General features: G+C 38.9%; 1 protein-coding gene across 16 annotated transcripts in view; it reads right to left on the bottom strand.

Annotated features, from left to right (window-relative positions):
• Positions 1-18,460, bottom strand: part of BAZ2B (bromodomain adjacent to zinc finger domain 2B) — a 118,913-nt gene that overhangs the window by 57,033 nt on the left and 43,420 nt on the right. For 12 of the 16 annotated variants that reach the window (XM_085067263.1, XM_085067256.1, XM_085067261.1 and 9 more), the window contains one exon: positions 3,230-3,379. In XM_085067263.1, the coding sequence (XP_084923389.1) occupies positions 3,230-3,377 (148 nt within the window). In that variant the 5' untranslated portion in view covers positions 3,378-3,379. Of the gene's footprint in view, positions 1-3,229; positions 3,380-9,957; positions 10,018-16,095; positions 16,151-16,681; positions 16,893-18,460 lie in introns of all 16 variants that reach the window. The other 4 variants (XM_085067247.1, XM_085067251.1, XM_085067248.1 and 1 more) reach the window with 3 other exon arrangements.

Below are 18,460 nucleotides of genomic sequence, written 5' to 3' on the forward strand. Positions count from 1 at the left end.
ATATTTTAAACACAGGAGCGTGTAAAATATCACAGGATAAAATTCTTGTGATACACACTAGGATAAAATTTACACGCTAGAATAAAATTCCTAGCACAGGAGTGCTAGAACTGGCTAGCATACTAGTCTATCTTGGCTACAGAGTATCTTGCAAATTCAGGACACACCATGCCAGGCACAGGTCATTCAAGGGAAAACAGTCTTTGGCTGGCTGGCAGCATAAACACTTCTGTGTAATTTCTCTAGGATAGTGCATACCTTTTCAGAGTGGATACAACAGTAACCATAGTGCACTGTGTCAGCAGAGAAACAGACATACTCATAAATAAAACTGATGGGACAGTACTGATAGTAAACTGCATTCCAGCTTGGTTTTGGGAAGACAGAGTGTCCTTGAAAAAATATGTATGTTCTTAAACATCAGATGCAGCCAGGCAAACAATCTGACCATCAAAAAAAAAAAGAATACTGGGAATTACTATCAGTCTTTTTAACTATTAGCTGTCAGAAGAAATGAACCTTTTTTTCTTTTAAATAAAGTTGAGAATAGAATTTTTAAAGGTCCTTCAGTGAAGAACTCCCTGTGTTTTCTAACGAAGAACAAAACTGGCAGTTTAGTATCTTTGTTACATTATTCACCTGCTTCAGTCTCAGTGTATTTTGGCAGACCAAATATATATCGTATAAATACACAGAACATTACAAGAAATAACAAATTAGATTATGTAATAGCTATAAAACAAAAGCAGCAAGGAGAGGTAAATGAGTCACCAAAATCCTCAGGTTAGGACTGCACACTTATAGTCATATGGTAATTAACTCCTACTAACTACACTGTGGGAAATAACACAGAAAATCATTTCAAGTAGTATGGGCTACTGAATATAGAAAAAAATATAGAAAAAAAATTCTTTTGGAGATGAATTTGTAGGAAGATGCATTTGCAGGAGATGAATTTACAAAATTTCAGTAAAACTGAAAAATGTAACACTTTGTTGTTTATTAAGCCATGAATCCAGCCAGTTATTTTCTGGCTGATTTTAGAGAAATTAAAATAAATAGTTGAGACATAACTCTAGGTCTGCAGACGTTCTGGTTTCTACTTCTCGGGGCAGCTGCAAACAAACAAATGCAGGACAGAGTTGGAGTACATACTCATAGTACATACTCAGAGTACATACATAGTACATACTCATTATGTACTATCAGGGCAGGAGAGTTTTTCAGTTTAGAGAATATATTTTGCTCACTCTGCTGCAAAAACAGAGTTTGTTCTGAAAATAGGGGATTACCATGAATTTAAGCTGAAAAAACTTCCTATTTACTATGTAAGAATCAGGCTAACAGAAACAATGTTCTCAAAAAAAAAAAATCTGTTTTCTATTTTCCAAAAGTTTAGTGAGAAACAGCAGGGAAGAGTTTCCCATTTCTTGTTCTGTGGATGACATATGTATCATTCAGCTGAAATATGAGTTTCACTTCCAAAAATGAGATTCTTGCATGGAGAAATCTTTCATACGTATTTCTTATTCAAGGTAAGATATTTCACTTTAGTCGAATCTATCCAAGACTGTGACATTGTGAAATTCATCTTTTCAATTTAAAGCGTCATTAGAAGAAACTATTCCTCCACATATAAAGCTACAGTATGGGTTGGGCTTGAATGCTGAGAACATTATGCACGTTCAAGAAGTTGATTACTACAACATAATCTGAAAACAGTACAGAGTTATTGTCAGAGCCTGAAATGTTGTAATTTCTGGTTTAAACATTTTCATGAAGGACTTTTGTGTATTATAGTAAAACTATATTACAAAAGCTGCAGAGAAAGACCACCGCACCCTGAACAAGGCCCTGACTGCCCACTGATGAAGGTAAGTAACAACTCAAGTGTGGCTAGCACAGACCTTTCCCATGAGAATTCTTTCTCTCTTCTTCCTGTGTTTTATAAACAAAGATAAAGTTTGGATGTTTGTTAAAACAATTTCTCAAAATATGGACAGTTCAGGCCTGGCCAATCAGGCCTAGGGGGAGGCTTCGAACTGACCAATCTGGGTGACCTTTAAAAAGTCTATATAAGTTGGAATTAAATAATAAAAGCTTCTTCTTGATGCCACACTTTGAACCTGGATCTTCTTACTCTGCTAGCGGCTCAACATTGACACTCAAGGGCTGGGGGAGAAGAATATATTCACAGAGGGATCACGCTTAGCATCTTCCAGGTGGAGGCCATAGCCCCAGGGCTATCAGCTGCCAGGACAGCACAGACCCTCACACCAAAGGGTGGGGGGACAAGAGAGGCTTTGGGTGTGTAGTGGAAAAGTCTCTGGTCAGAGACAGTGAACCTCCACTGTGCAGACTGGCTCAGCTGTGGGGCCCTGCACCCCGGGGAAAACTTATCCACAGCAGAAGGGGGTGTCATCGGCCATGAAAGGCCCCCCAAAAGGGGCCCCCAGACCCTGCACCAGAGATGATCCAACAGATGCTGCAAGGGACAGTGCCAAGACCTAGCTCCTTCAGGAGGCACGTGGGTGTTCCCACCTGGCCCAAAATGTATATTAATCCACTGGATTGTATACTATTTGGCATGGAGGACACAGTGGGCGACCCTCACCACTGAGAAGACCGGATCAGATGGAGGGGAGCCACAAGACATAACTGGGACCCCCCAGAAGGGCGTATGTTTCCATGTAGGCCCTGTCACTCTCTCCCTGTCCCCCCACACCCTATGCACACTTCTATTTCTTTCTTTCTTTCTTTTCTCTCTTTGCCTCTTTTACTATTAAATAAAATATATCAGGTTTTTGGCACCAACATCTAACACAAAACCTGTTTGGTTTTAATCACGTATTTTGGGTATAGTTTGCACCTTTTTGGGTTCAGTCCACTTTATTCGTGGAGATTTAGTTTCCTCTGCACTTCTGTGCTTAAACCAGATCATAACCGTTATGAGCCCTTAATTTAATTCTCGCTTTCAAGGCAGCCTTGCAAGCCGATTTTTTTCCCACATTTTAAATAGGCAATTTTTAATTAATTTCGTTCCTTCAATAAGTAAATATTATGTAAAATGTATTCAGAGGAAATGAATGTCACTTGACAAAAACAAAAAACCTCAAACATTTTTCTCTGATGCATCTGTGCAACGCTATTACATTTGACTTGTAACAACAATTACAAGTGTTGACAAACACTAAAATTATATTGCAATATAGACTTGAGTCATTTTTACCACATGTGTTGATTGTGGAGCTCAGTGTCGCAGCTCCAGTGGAAAGGCCACCTTTCGGTACTTCTGTAGCTCCTGACAGTGTTGAAGATGCTGGACTGGAAGCAGCTGCAGTAGAGGAGACTGATGATAATCGCTCTCCAGACTCCATACCTGGAATACAGAAGATAAAGGTCTGTCTTCTGTGACAGCAAAGGAAATCACAAGGGACTATGGGACTGTCTCTGATGACTGTGTCTCAGAACTTGCATTAAATTCTCAAGAGGTTCCTATGAGAGCTTCACATGAGAGGTACATCCCATTAAGAGCACCCATATAATCAGGGAACTCACCAGAGCTGCAGCACTAAGGGAATTGGGTAGTGCTGTTCAGATTTCCACCACATTTCTACTTGAATGCTTCTACCACACCCTGTGCCCAGGAGCTCATTTTCAGCTCCTGGCCAGAGCCAGCCCATCACTCTTCCAGCCTGCCTGTGTCCCTGCCTCCTGCCTACATCCCATGTGCTACCCTCCCTCTAGGACAGCATCAGCTGCCATCTTCTACTACTTCTGATCAGACAACCAGATGGACACTGGGCCTGACAGATGCCATTCTTTTGTCTAACCCCGTGACCAGCACTGTTCGGATGGTGTGGGACTGTGCCAGAGTTGGGAAAAGCCCTGCCTGCACGATCCTCAACTGCCAGCTTATCCCTTCTTCCAGAACAGCCCTGCTCTTTGCTGCTCCCTGACAGACAACAACTTTAAAGAACCTCTAATGCATGCCAAAAAGTAACAAAACACCCAGCAATTATGGTGAGATAGTATAAATATAAGAACTCTTGTAAGTTGCTAGGGTTTTTTGGTATTTTTTATTGCTGTTTCCTGATGAGCTTTTCATACAAAATAAGATGTTTTTATTTTGTGCCATGAATTGTCTAAATCAAAAGTCACCAGACTTATTTCACTGAACAAGCATGTGTATTTTAAGGAAAACAGACAGTAATATTATTATTAAAAACACAAGTGCACTCTCAGGCACATGGTATGACTCTTGGGGATGGCCCTGTACAGGGCCAGGAGTTAGACTCAACGACTGTTGTGGGTCCCTTAAAACTCAGCACGTTCCGTGATTCTGTGAAGTAGTTTCTCAAATACTTTAAAAACGCAGCCAAGCCTATGATGTCTTTGCACAGTGGTAGCAGCATCAACAGACCGTCTGACTCAATCCGCCAGAGCAGCAGTTGATGGTGAGTCAGAATCACAGTATAAATAAGGTGGGGAAAAAAATTCAGAGTCCCTGTACTATTAAAAAAGCCATGAGACTAAGCACACTGAACTCTTAACAGGGAAACTTCCAAGAAACCGGTTCCTGTGCTGGAGTCTCCACCACAGACAGAGGCAACACCCTTTCCCAGATTCACCCCTGAAATCTGAGGGGGATAAGTACTGAACCTAAATCAAACAACCACTATAAAATCTCACTCCCAGTATTTGTAAAGAAGAATGCCAAGTACATAAGAAACACCCACTTTTCCAAATTCTGTTTTAAACAATTTAGAAAACTGGTATGTTAAACAGCACTTTTGATCCAAAGTTATATTAAACAGTGACTTCCCAAACGCACACTTGGAAAGATAGCATAAAACCTGTTATCTGCTTCTCCAGAAAGTAGATTCTTGGTTTGTCTCAGCCAGTAAAAACAAATGTCAAAAAAGCTAAAGCAAATACAAAAACAAAATCAATGGAGAAACACAAAATATTGTGAAGATACATTGTGCCCATTTTAACTAAATTGTTCATTCCTTATTAATAATTTCTAGGCTGGCGGGGGGAAGTCTCAAGGCTTCGCAAGCTAGCAGAACAAAGCATACTACTTTGGGAAAGTGAAAACGGCTAACAACACAAGAGGTACAGCCTGTCATACAGAACTGCCTACCGTTTGCACCAACTGCAAACAGGCTCTCCACCCACAACAGTACCTAAAGACTTCATTGCTTTTATTCTTTACAGCCAAATTTATCACATATGATTTTTCACATATGCAGAAGAAAATCAATTTTTTTTTCTGCAAACACAGCAAATCAGCTACTTACACTGATACGGCACCAAAAAAAGTATCTACTACTATACTGAATATTAGGGGTTTGACCTTTTCCTTCAGAACAATAGTAGATAGAACAAAACTACTTCCTTCAGAAAATTTATGAAGAAAAATATAATAAACATTTCAATTTTTTCATTCAGGACTACTAAATTTATACTTTTCGCCAATTAAACATTTTCCCTTCACAGTTAAAGAATACCTAATTGATTTTTAGCAACCCGTGACTATAATTAATCTAGCATGCTACTCGGTGGAGCTAAGTCATTGGAAAATACTGTATATCATGTATGTTACATATATATGTCCATTAAATTTTATAGCTATTCTGAAGGATAATTATTAATAAAAATCCCTTTCATAAGGGATTACGGTTTAAGTTTGTATCTATGGACTTACGTCTACAGCATTTGCAAACACATAATAAAAAGATTTACTATCTTCAGCATACCTGCTTCAATAAATAGACACAAATTATTATGACAAAGTACTTTTTTAGTCACTATGAATGACTGAACTTACGTGAGGCCAACAAGCATTTCTTGTAGAAATAAAGGTCTGTTGTGTTTTGGTATTCATTGTTTTAATTACAGCTACAGTGAAGTCACTATATTTACAGTGAGCATAAGGGAAATTAGAAACAAATCAAAATGGTATTATTATAGTAATCACTTGTAAAAGGGCATGTACTTCTAAACTTTAACATACTCTATTCAAAACTCAGGACTGAAACTTCGTATTTTACTTATGTTTCCTCACAAAAATATCCAGAACTCTCAAATATCTAGAAAAAACAAACCTGTAAGGCTGTATGTAATAATAAAACACTAAAACAACTCTTTACCAGAGAATCACAAAATCCAACCGAAATGGGTGGAAAAGACCTTAAAGATTATTGAGTCCAACCTGTGAACAATCCCCACCTTGTCACCCAGCCCAGACCACTGAGTGCCACATCCAGTCATTCCTGGAATCCCATCCTGGAAGGGATGGGGACTTCACCACCTCCCTGGGCAGCCCCTTTCAATGCCTGACTACCCTTGCCATGAAGAAATCCCCCCTGATGTCCAACCTGACCCTCCTCTGGCACAGCTTGAGGCCTCTTCCTCTTGTCTCGTCCCTTGTTCCCTGGAGTAGAGCCTGACCCCCACCTGGCTCCACCCTCCTGGACAGGGAGCTGTAAAGCAGAATAAGGTCCCCAGGAGCCTCCTTTTCTCCAGGCTGAGCTCCCCTCAGCTCCCTCAGCTGCTCCTGGTGCTCCAGCCTCTTCTACAACTCCGTTCCAGTCTCTGGACTTGCTCCAGCCCCTTAATGTCTTCCTTTTCTCGAGGGATCCAGAACTGGCCCAAGGATTGGAGGTGCCTCAGCAGAACCAGCACAGGGAACAGGCAGTGCTCCGGTCCTGCTGACACACTATGGCTGATGCAAGTCAGGTGCCCTTGGCCTTCTTGCCCACCTGGGCTCATGTTCAGCCACTTTCACCAGCACCCCCAGGGCCTTTTCCAGCTTCCCAGCCACTCTGTCCCCAGCCAGGAGCAGGGAATTGCTGTGACCCAAATGCATGATGCAGCACTTCACATCACTGAAACCTTATTTAGTTGTTCTTGCCCCATCAATCCAGCCTGTCCAGATCCCTCTGCAAAGCCTTCCTACCCACAAGCAGATTAACAATCCCGCCCAACCTAGCATCATCCACAAATTCACTGAGGGTGCACTCGATCCCCGCATCTCAGTCACTGATATTGAACAGCACTAGCCCCAGTACTAAACCCTGGGGACACCACTGGTGACTGACCCCAGCTGGACGTAATTCGTTCACCACCACCCTCTGGGCCTGGCGATGCAGCCAGTTCTTATTCCAGCAAAGAGTGCACCTGTCCAAGCCATGGGCTGCCAGTTTCTCCAGGAGAATGTTGTGAGAGACAGTGTCAAAGGCTTTGCTAAAGTCCAGGTAGGCACATCCACAGCCTTCCCCTCATTCACTAGGCAGGACACCTGGTCGTAAAAGGAGATCAGGTTGGTCAGACATGACCTGCCTTTCCAAAACCCCTGCTGGCTGGGCCTGATCCCACGTGCCATGTGACTGCACTCAAGATGATCTGTTCCATAATCTTCCTGGGCAACAAAGTCAGGCTGACAGACCTGGAGTTCCTCAGATGTGAGCATCTAATGTATTTGATAAATAAGCATAGTTAAGAACCACCTACAAGCAATCCATGTTTGGGTCATAAATAAGAAGATATCCTTGCAAATCAATACTTTCTTAATGCAGAAAAGTAAATTTATCTATGCTTGCAAGCTTTTAACAAACATAAGCCATCTGTTTGATCAAACAGTAATAAGCTGCCCTTTTAAGGCTCCCCTCTTTCCTCACCCCCACCTTGCTCTTTTTATTTCAGTTTGCAAGGGTCTGGGAAGTGTTTTTGAGGGAGTGCTTTTTCAACCTTTAATTTAGCTGCTTGTTTAATGTCTTTATAGAGAACTGGAATATTGGTATTTCTCAATTATTCTGAATGGAAGAAATTATACTATTTTCCTAGAGACATATATACTTCTGATTTCAAACTAAGTCAACCTTTAATTATGTTTAGTTAATTACTCTAACCACAGCAGATGGTTAACTCCAAAAGAGATAATCCCCAAAACAGTCATTAGTCAGCATCAGCAATAATTACGCTGTAGACTTAATGTCTTCTGTGAGTAGAAAAGTCTGTACCAGTTACAGCAGATTCATATTCTTTTTAACCTCAAGTATAAATGTGACATTTGTTCCATTGTAGTTATTCTGTCAGTCAATACTTATGAACCTTCGTGACTGTTTTTTAATCTCTCATATTTGTAAAAGAGAAAAATTAGGAAGTAAAACTAGGAAAGAAAACTGATTTTTTTGTTTTCCAGGTGTAGTGATTTATGTCAGTTCCTCCTAATGGTTTGCCTAAAATTCCAGCTATTTCCCCAGAATTTCCCATGGTGAATAATAATCATTAAAGCAACTGAACCCAATGAAAACCCAATGAAAATCCAATGAAAGTAACCTCTCAGTAAGAAGGAACAAAGTATGGAAGTATGTGAAGCTTTACACAAGAAAGATGATGTCTTTTCGGAAAAAAAATTACTAATGTTTAATAAAAATACAAACACTCAAAAAAATTAAAGGTTTACTAAAGGAAACAAACAAATACATTACAAATTTATCAAGTTGAAATTTCTTTACAGTCTATCACCTACCTATCCTGTGCTAAAAATCTTTGCTGAAGTGTACCCTAACGCAGAAGAAAAACCTCTTTCTTACTCCTGATGAGGTATAAATGAGTAATTCCCTTATTGAGATAGTAACATGGATATAGTATCCTATCAATGACAGCTGGGATGTTTGAATACTACTAAGTGTGTTTTGAAGACATCTAAACAGTAGACTAACTCATCTCCAAATTCCCAGTTTAACTTCTACACTCCCATGTACGGCTTCACTATTTCAATTATTATCTCTAACACAGTGAAAAAGAAGTTGGGTAAAAAAATATGCTTCAGTCTTTCTCAATGACCAACTGAAATTTGTAACAACTCTATGATGGCAAACTATAGAAGAGTCCCATAATATTATGTTCTACTGCCTTACAGCAAGGTATTTAATTGTACCATATCATAATACTGACAGTCTGCCGCTAGTCCTTGTGTTAACGAGTGCTCTGATGCATCAGAGTCTCTCAGAATGCATAGTCCAGCACATCACAAATGCAAAATGCAGTGCCCAAAAAGGTCATGCTCAGAAGGTAAACGCAGGGCATGAATGCTAGCTCAGGTGACTCAGCAGGTCAAGCATTATCTGTGGGTTCCACACCTTCCACAAGGGCCATAGAACCAGGAAGGAGTGGGTTTAAAACCACTGGTGTGACAAAAAAAAAAACCTACACAACAAGCAAGCACACTGACCAAACCTCAAGGTGAGAAGGAAGTGAGGTACCCACAGGAATGGGTGTAATTCCTTACAGACAAAATATTGACACCAGAGGCTCCCAGTGATACTCCCTGCTCTGGTGACAAGGTCTGGTCACAGGCCTTCCAACACACAGTCTACTACTGTTTCATACTGTTTCACAATGTTTCACACATTGAGATTTTTAAATTCAAATAAAAGTGCCAATATAATTAATGAGATCCACTTTACTTGTCTCAAATGCTGTACAAACCTTAAAGGCCAAGTTAACTGCTAAATTTTCCAAATTTTGCAGAATGGCACTGTAATTACATCACTTTTGATACTTTAGGTATTTTATGTAAAACTCTAAGAAAAAAGTCAACACAACAAAACTTCTTTAACTAAATCAACCACCACAATAAATCCTTTTTTTATGAATCAACAGCAAGATTGGCTTGTATTTCAAAGTTACTATAAAAAGACACATCTGTACAATACACTTAATACATTACTGCCAGTTATACTGTGTAAAGCAGACTGTACATTCCTGTGTTACATTCTAAATGGACTTGGTAGCCTTTCCCTGACTTGTATGCAGCCATATTAAATCAGTGATACAACTCACCATTTACTGAATCAGAATCCACAGCAGTGAAAACATTCATAAAATCACAAATACATCACGCTTTAAATGTTTAACAGTCTTTACCCAAATAATGTGACTTACTAAAAGCCACTTCAAAGCAGATCCAACTCTTAAGTTTGGTATAACTGAGTCAGGACTGGCCTGGCAAAAACAGAAACAGAGCAATGAATCAGTTGCCATTCTGCTTTTTAGTAATATGTAGTGGCCATTTTTAATAGGCTTAGGATAAAATTACATTTTAAACAATGCATCTATTTTGACTCTATCCAACAGGATAAACTCATCATTAAATAATACATGCAAAACAAGTTGCAACTCAAAAACTTACGTTCTCCTGTTTTACAAATAACTGTGTTACTTTTTATTAGAAATAAACATTTCTGCATTCAGACATTTCAGGCATTCACACATTTCATGATCTTCGTGATTATGGTAAAGAAAGAATACTTACAAATGACGGAGGGCATTACAATTCACTTACTTCACATTCCATGGAGAGAGGAGGGGCACACAGGTCAGGTTAAATTACAGTCCTCCATAAGCTTCGCTTCTAGATAAACCTCAGAATGTATTTCTGAAAGCTGCATAATGCTGGGCAAGAAATCTAATCTGTCCAATTTGTATCACAAAAAGCGTATGGCCACACTAAGTACCCATGAGGCAACATGAGAGAGGCACTGACCACTGCAGAGAAGCACTTAGTGTTGAAGTGACCCAAGTCTACTTAAATGTTTCAAACCCAGAATAACAACAAGAGTCTGATTTAAATAAACACATAAATAGAATTACAGAATGGTTTGGGATGGAAGGGACCTTAAAAGCTCATTACACATACACACACCTGCACGGGCAGAGATACCTTTCACTGGATCAGGCTGCTCAGAGACCCATCCAACCTGACCTTGAGCACTGCCAGGGATGGAGACTCCACAATCTCTCTGTGGACTGTGCCAAACTGTGCCAGTGTCTTACCACCTTTAATTTCTTCCTAAAAATCTAAATCTAAACCTACCCTCCTAAAATTAAATCTACATTACCTGTTACTCTGTATGAGGTTATCAACTTTATACATCCCTGTTAAGCAGTTACCACTGTTATTAAGAACACACACACCTTCACCTTCTGTTATTTTCACTTTTATGATGGGTTAGGAAAGGAAAGGTTGACACCACCACCCTCAAAACACAAAAAATAGATGGAGGGGGATAGCTTCTTACACAGATGTACACATTTTCAGTCAGGAATGCTCACCCCACAAATGCAGCTGCCCAAGCCACTTCTGGCAGCATGGCAAATTTCAGGTGACAAGAAAATAGCCATTCCATACATTACTTTTACCAATGGAAAAGCCGTGCAATTCATCCAGCTCAAGAAGAGGAGCAGTCCTGATTTAGATATCAGGGTACCAATGGTACAGCGCAACTCTGTGCAGACATTAAGGCTTATGGAGACTTCACTCATGGAGTGATCACACTACATGTCTGTATTCCAACACTTCTAAGCAGATTCTAAGCACCAAATAAATATTGGTGTCACATAAAATTGATGCAAAGTCTGGACTCTTGTCATAACCGCAGAGGCTGAAATAACAGCATCTGAAGAACATTCAAATGCAAAGATTCTCTGGCATCAGTTTGGTAAATGCCCCAAACAGGCTCTTCCACCAGATTTTGTCATCAAACCTGAACAAAGGATTTATCATTTCAGAACTGAGGTTTTATAAACCTTTCTGTTCAAAAACAAACCCAAAACTAGCAAACAAACGGATCGCTGCAATATTTTATACTGTCTTGGGATTAATATCAGTTTTTATTTCCATGCCTAAAAGTTCAGCTTAAAGACTATTTCCAGCTTCTCTGTTAAAGCTCAATCTCTCATTCCCCACATACCTTGTTTTTTTTTTTAATATCCTGGTTATGAGACTTCAACGTTTGGGGTTCATTTGCACTAGATTCTAGTACTACTACATCTTGCTCTACAGAAGCAAGACTTAGCATTTTATATTATAAATTCAGTTTGTGAGGGCACTGAGCAAACTATCTACAACTGCTTCTATATTTTTTAAAATTTTGAAGTATTATTCAGTCTTTGCATATTGATAATCAATACAGTATTTTTAAAATACCTAGCAAAAATTCTTGCTTAGCGTGGCTCTGAAATAGATAATAGAAATCTGCATTAGAAATCCTATGCAATAGTAGTTCAAAAAACAGAAAAAAACTCAGACAGCTAAAGTCAATGCCTTTTTTTTCTGTGCTTTTCCAAAACCTGATTTTCAATCTGTCAGAAGCAAAATTTTTTGCTTTTCTGCTGATATTTTGCCATGCAGAAACTTAGCTCCTGTGTAGCCACCATATCATACACCTCTTCCCACGGCTCAAAACCCAGACTTGACTTCAAGCTCAAAATCAAGGCTTAGCTCCAATTACAGGCACCAGCAGAGCTGGAGAAAACACCTACATAAGAAGTGCCCTGCTGAACCTCTGATGGCAAAACCTGCCATGGGCTTGTCTAGGAATTGTTAAAATTCAACAGTGCTTGTGCCAAACATGCTTTTTAGTACTCCTATAACTGAATCTTGCCTAACGTTGCCAAATAGTAATACAAGGCATGAAACCAACAGTTAACTTTGTGAAGCCTAAAGTGTCTGCTCTGACATATATAAGAACTCTCAAAAGGACTCATTACAAATAATGTGATTGCCCACTTTATATTATTTTGCTTCATGCTGGAAAAAAAGACACAAAGAAATGACTGCATACAGAAAACTTCAGTTAATCTTTAAAAGCATAAGCTAAAGGAAAAATAATTTGGGGAAAAATAACTACAAATCCAATACCTATTTGGGTGTATGAAGCCCACATGTGTCAAAATAAGGAGCTCAGAACTAGTCCATGGGCACTCCCCTGTAAGAAAAAAGATGCTGAGAGAAGGCTTCTTTTACCCTGCAGTCTTAAACTTACAGACCACACATATTCTACCAAGTAAGAAGAGGCAAGGATAGTAGTCAAAGACCTTCCTAACAAATGGTCTAGAGATTGGGGAAGGGGTGTTGGTTTGTTTGGAGTTTTTTAAATTTTTCATCCTAACAATTGAAGTTACTATTCTTCCTATTTTAGTCCTTCAAATATTGCTACAAACTACAAACACCAGCATACTCTGATGATAAATGAAGTATGGGTACCAAGTCAGCGTTCCAGAAAAGCATTCAGGAGAAACAAATATTTTCAATGTGCACCTGTACCAGCCTTAGGCTTTGCAACGGGTCCTGATTTTGTTTTAGAATAGCGCCAAACTTCAGTCTCATTATTCTAACATCAATATCATTTTACAATTAAAAAAAAAAAAAAAAAAGGAGAAAAAGCCAAACATCTAAATTGTACTTTAGGTTCTCCAATGCCAGCGAAAACTAGTTTTAGCCCACAGGAGAATGAAGAAGTCTATCAGCCTCTCATGTCATGAGTGTGTTTTGGCACCTTGACTAAAAAACTTATTACTGAGGAATGCTAATTCCTCTGTTTTGAACTCTTAAAAGCACCTTGTGGTGTCATGTAACAGGAATGTAATAGCTCCCTCTAACAGGCTGAGACACAGATAAATGGTTTCCACATTTTCATGCAGTTGCACTCTCATGGTTCTTTGGAAACCCAGAACCAGTTCTTGAAGGAAGAATTACATGCCTTAACAGCCATTGTTTTGAGTCAGCCTCACCATTGGCACCCATGCCCTTTTCCAAAGTATCTTTCTTAGGTTATTTGTTCATTGTTTCTTACAGTATCATAATGTTTTTTAAAACTGAGACATTAAAACCCCCATAAAATAATGACAGAGTTCACTGAAGTTTAGGTAAACAGAGTAACTAGAAGAAAAAATAATGAGGTTCTTAAGATACAAATAAATGAAATTAAGCCTCAACAGAAGCCACAGGTATTACCATGTCAGAAGACTATTCTGGCTGACTCCATTCACAACATTGTTTTTATGAACCAAGCAGATGCAAATATGACATCTTGATGTTATTTACCCACTTGAAGGAAGTGGTTAGACACAAAAAAACCTGACAAATCGCATTTTTATTTCGACAAACTCAAAAGAAAGAAGATAATAAGCCATCCATACTTCCCTCTTCAAAACGAAAGTACTGTATCTAGATTTCAGGCTCTAACAAAGCCACATGCTAAACATTACATTTTCCTACGTGATTACAGAACACTGGTTAAGCACAGGAGGCCATTTTTGCACTACCAGGTGTTGCTTCCTTGCAAAGCTTGAAAACCCTTTAAAGATTAACAATGCGCACACTTCAATAAACCATTCTTTCAAAATTTAAAGGGACTCTGCAAAGGCAAGCAGTCAATGATGGCTGTATTTGACAGCTAGAACTGGGGGCTCTCTTGCAGGATGTGGGAGCAGAAAGCCTAAGCAGTCCCAACTCCTGCCACCCAGAACTCATTTCAAGAGGTCCATGACAGCCTACAGCTGGGCCCAGGGTTAGGATCTGCCCTTCCCTGTGCAGCAAAAGCTGCTGTATCCCTTGGCCACTGCTGCCTCCCACAGTTCCCTTCCCCCAGGCAGCCCAGGCAATGCAGCTCCTCCTCCATCAGGGCTGTTACACCTGTTCTGCAGGAATCAGGTTCTGTAAATTAAGCTGAAGCTTGAGCCAACAAGGTCAGCAGTGAGGCACCAAGCTTTAAGAGCCTTTACAGAGATAGAATATGAAAAAAAAGATTAAAAATAGCAAGGGAAACCTTTTCAAAACACCTGGATTGTAGGACATTGGAAAGAACAGAACAGGGGTACAAGAAGATACATGGACAGCAAAGAAGTCTGCTGGACGACAATACACGTATTTTGCTGGTACCCAAACTAGGACATTTCATGGACAGAGTCAATATTAAGCACTACTGTAACTTTTTTAAAATATCAAAATATACAAAGTTTATTTATTAAGAGGAGCAATTCAGTATTTTCTAAAAAAAATATATGAATGGAATCTTGTTTTGTAAGAGACATTAGCACAGAACAGTACTCCAGGTCACCAGGCTTCCAAATTAAACACCACTATTAAAGGGCTTCCACGGGAGGCAGCATGTATATGAAATCTACAGCTATTCTGTGAAACCTTTATCTTTCAGTTAGTGTTCTCAAGATGAAAAGGTCATAGTTTCATAGAAAATGGCACTCATTCCTCTCCAGTCCTCAGAATACAGGATAAGTATTTTGAGGAAAGAAGAGTTCAAATCAATGGCTTCCAAATACCAGGTCTTCAACACCTCGTGAGAAGAGAGCCCTTTAACGAAGTAATATACATTGAATAACAAACTAATATACATTGAATCCCTCTTCTTTTTTTCCCCATGGTATTTTTCCTGCCTTATTCTCCTTTAAATGGACCTGTATCTACATGCTCTAGCCACCACTGTCCACGCCCTTTTCTCTATAGCTAACAACTCATGTGAAGTAATAGGTCAAGCGTGTCCAAAAACCTCTTTCTGCCCTGAGCTGGAGAAACACTGTTCCTCACCTACTTATTTTTCTCACAGTGTGAACAAAACAGACTTCTCATATATGCTCCTTCACAAGTTTTTTAACATTAGCTATTTAATTCAAAAATAGCTAATTTTTAACCACCTACTGCAAAACCATCTCTTTATTTTAACTGAATCACACTTCTCTATATTTCATTTCTGGCTCCAGTTTCTGTCAAAATAGTGGATATGTCCTGTTACTAAATGAAATTGTACATAATTTTATTTCCATGTAAGACACGATAATAGAAAAAGTGGACTTTTGAAGAGCAACCATGATTTTGGTAAAGAACTCACTACAGGGTTTTTCATACTCTAGTTTACGAAGGGAAAACACAAAGTCTTTGATACCAAGAACACAGTATTATTTTAGTATTAATTTACATTGCAAAACTTAATTTAGCACTTTTCTAAACTTTTAACAAAATAAGCAAGAACACACATTGGTATTATATACAATTGAATTACAGTGACATTTATCACGGTATGCACAGCACTACTGTAAATGCTATGCCATAGTGCAACAGAAAACCAACGTTAAGAAAAACAAAATAATTGTAGACCCATTTAACAAGCCAAGTAAGACGAAAAATGCCCTGTAACCATTGTTTTACAATATGAAATCTGTCAGACTGATACTCTTGAGAAAAATAAAACTGCACCTGTGCACTGAGTCACAGCTTACACTCACCCGGTCCTCATCAGCAAGAGCCGAGGAATTACTTGGAGTAAAAATGACACATCAACTGTAATAAAGATAGAAACAGCACTCACACAGTCATATAACAAAAAAGCTGACAAAAAGGCCGGTTTGTTTATTTGAACACTAAGTTTGTTAGACAGGAAAAAGTTCTGGAAGTGACAAAAATGTTATGAAAATACCAATACTTCAGAATGTGCATGAAACACATGCATTTTATGTCACTGTATTTGTCCAATGAGCATTCAGAATTTTTCAAAAAGTTAACACCACTTCTCTAAAACCTAAATAGACTTCAGTGGTTTGGGGTTTTTTAATCTCACAAAAATCAGACATATTTGCTCATCACTACTGTCAGATAAACACTACAAGAGGCAGTAGTTGTCTTAGAATTTAAAAAATAAAATAATTTGCTACTCTATATATTCTGTTTATATTCTTCTTCAATCTATAAACATTTCAAACTATTAACCCGGCGGAGGGGGGGACAGGGGGAGGAGGCATGGGAAGGAAAGGAAGCGCAGAAGAAAAGCACTCAACACTTGGCATTACAGAGGAATAGACAGAAAACACGAACAGCTTACTGTGGAGAGGGGTTAAATCAGGAAGTAGCCATTATCCTGTCGCTACAGAGCAGTGACAGCACTCCAAAACAAGCCGACGGTTTGGTCTTGGAGGTTTTTGTTGTTTGCTTTCTTTTTCAGTCAAGAACGAAGAAAGCACACATGCTATCATGTCCGAGTTTGCTGAGCCCAAAGGTCACCAGACGCCTATTGTCAAAAGCTACCCTGAAAATGAAATCCAAGCAAGCGTTGACAAAGCTGTATTTAAGGAAGCATCTAAAATCTACCACAAGCTCCCTCTGCGTTAACACACAAAACATGGCTGTCTTATTCAGAGATTAGCAATTATTGTAATGAGATACTGTCGGAGAGGGTCAAACAGTGCTTCCTGCAGTTTACACATCTTGATTTCCTGGTAAACAAACTGAAAGGCAGGTGGAGCACTTGGATCACCGGTAACACAGCTGCTCACGGACCAAAACCAGCTCAGGTGAAGTAAGCAGCTTTATCTGCCCTTTAACTAGATGAGGGGAAAAAGGTAGCAGAAAAACATAAAGCCAACTGAACTATGAAGGAGATTTTTCCCACAGTGTTACATAGGCAGCAGGGCCAGGCTGTGTTGTTTTCTTTTTCATGACAAGCCCAAGAAAAACATCTTTATATTCTTTTAAATTATGCTTATGTACACAAACACACACACATACTCTCCAGAACAAAACGCTCACAAGGATATTTTGGTACGAAAAAGTGCTATGAAACCATAACCTGAAACTACCCTAGAAAAATCTGAAACTGAGAAAAATAAACCCTTATCACTGCATATGAATTTAAGTATCAAACTCCAAGAAAAAAGCACAGTTAAAGAAATCTACTAACAATATTCAGCAACTGTAAGAATTAATTAACACAATTTTAAAAGAAAAATAAATTCAAATGGCTTTTTTTTGAACAGCCGAACACCTCTCCTCCACAAAAAGAAATAATCACATATAAACATGTAGCAACGATCCAGTGAGAAGACGTTATAGGTTGTTTCCTACCTATACAATTCCAAAAATTAATTTCCACAAGCGCCAGTTTAAAAATCATATTTTCATGGTGGAACTGAAGATGGTCCTAGGCTACTTTGAAAATTAAAAGGGGAAAAAAAAACCCACCAACAAATAAACAAGAGCACTCCCCCCCAAAAAAAAACCTTGACTAACAGAAAAGTTCACTTCTCCTAAGCATTTAGAATAAAGTATTTTGTCCAAAAACAGAATATAGAATTTCTGCAAGGGATAAATATAGCTAACTTATTATACAACCTGTTGTTATAAGTGAAAATGTTACAGTGGCCTAAAACACAACCACAAGGGCTTCAACCACGACATGTAACCCGAGAAAAGATCATTTGTGTAGCAGGAGAGATGCAAAGGTGCTGGGGGCTGGGGGGCAGTGGATCAGTCAGTGAATTCTACCTCTCTCAGAAATTCAGCAGCATCAAAGAAGACAACTTAGGGAATACACCAAAGTAATATGTCTGAAGAAACAAATCAAGAAACAACACACTAAAGAAGTTTCTAATAACAATGTTAGAAATATGTTGCAGCCACCTTTCACAATTATCTCAGGAAAAAAACAAATGAAAGCTATGAAAAGAAAAATACAGAAAGCATTACTGGAAAGATCACGAAATATGAAGGGGTGCATAATTTCATATTCAACAAACACTGGCAGTGAAAATGCAGCCTCTGCCAATGCAGGAGCGATTCTGCCCTCACAATCGCCAAACCAACCTAAGATATATTAAG

This window comes from Lichenostomus cassidix, chromosome 7 (assembly GCF_008360975.1).
Source record: "Lichenostomus cassidix isolate B80296 chromosome 7, HeHo_3.0, whole genome shotgun sequence".
NCBI classification, from domain to species: Eukaryota; Metazoa; Chordata; class Aves; order Passeriformes; family Meliphagidae; genus Lichenostomus; species Lichenostomus cassidix.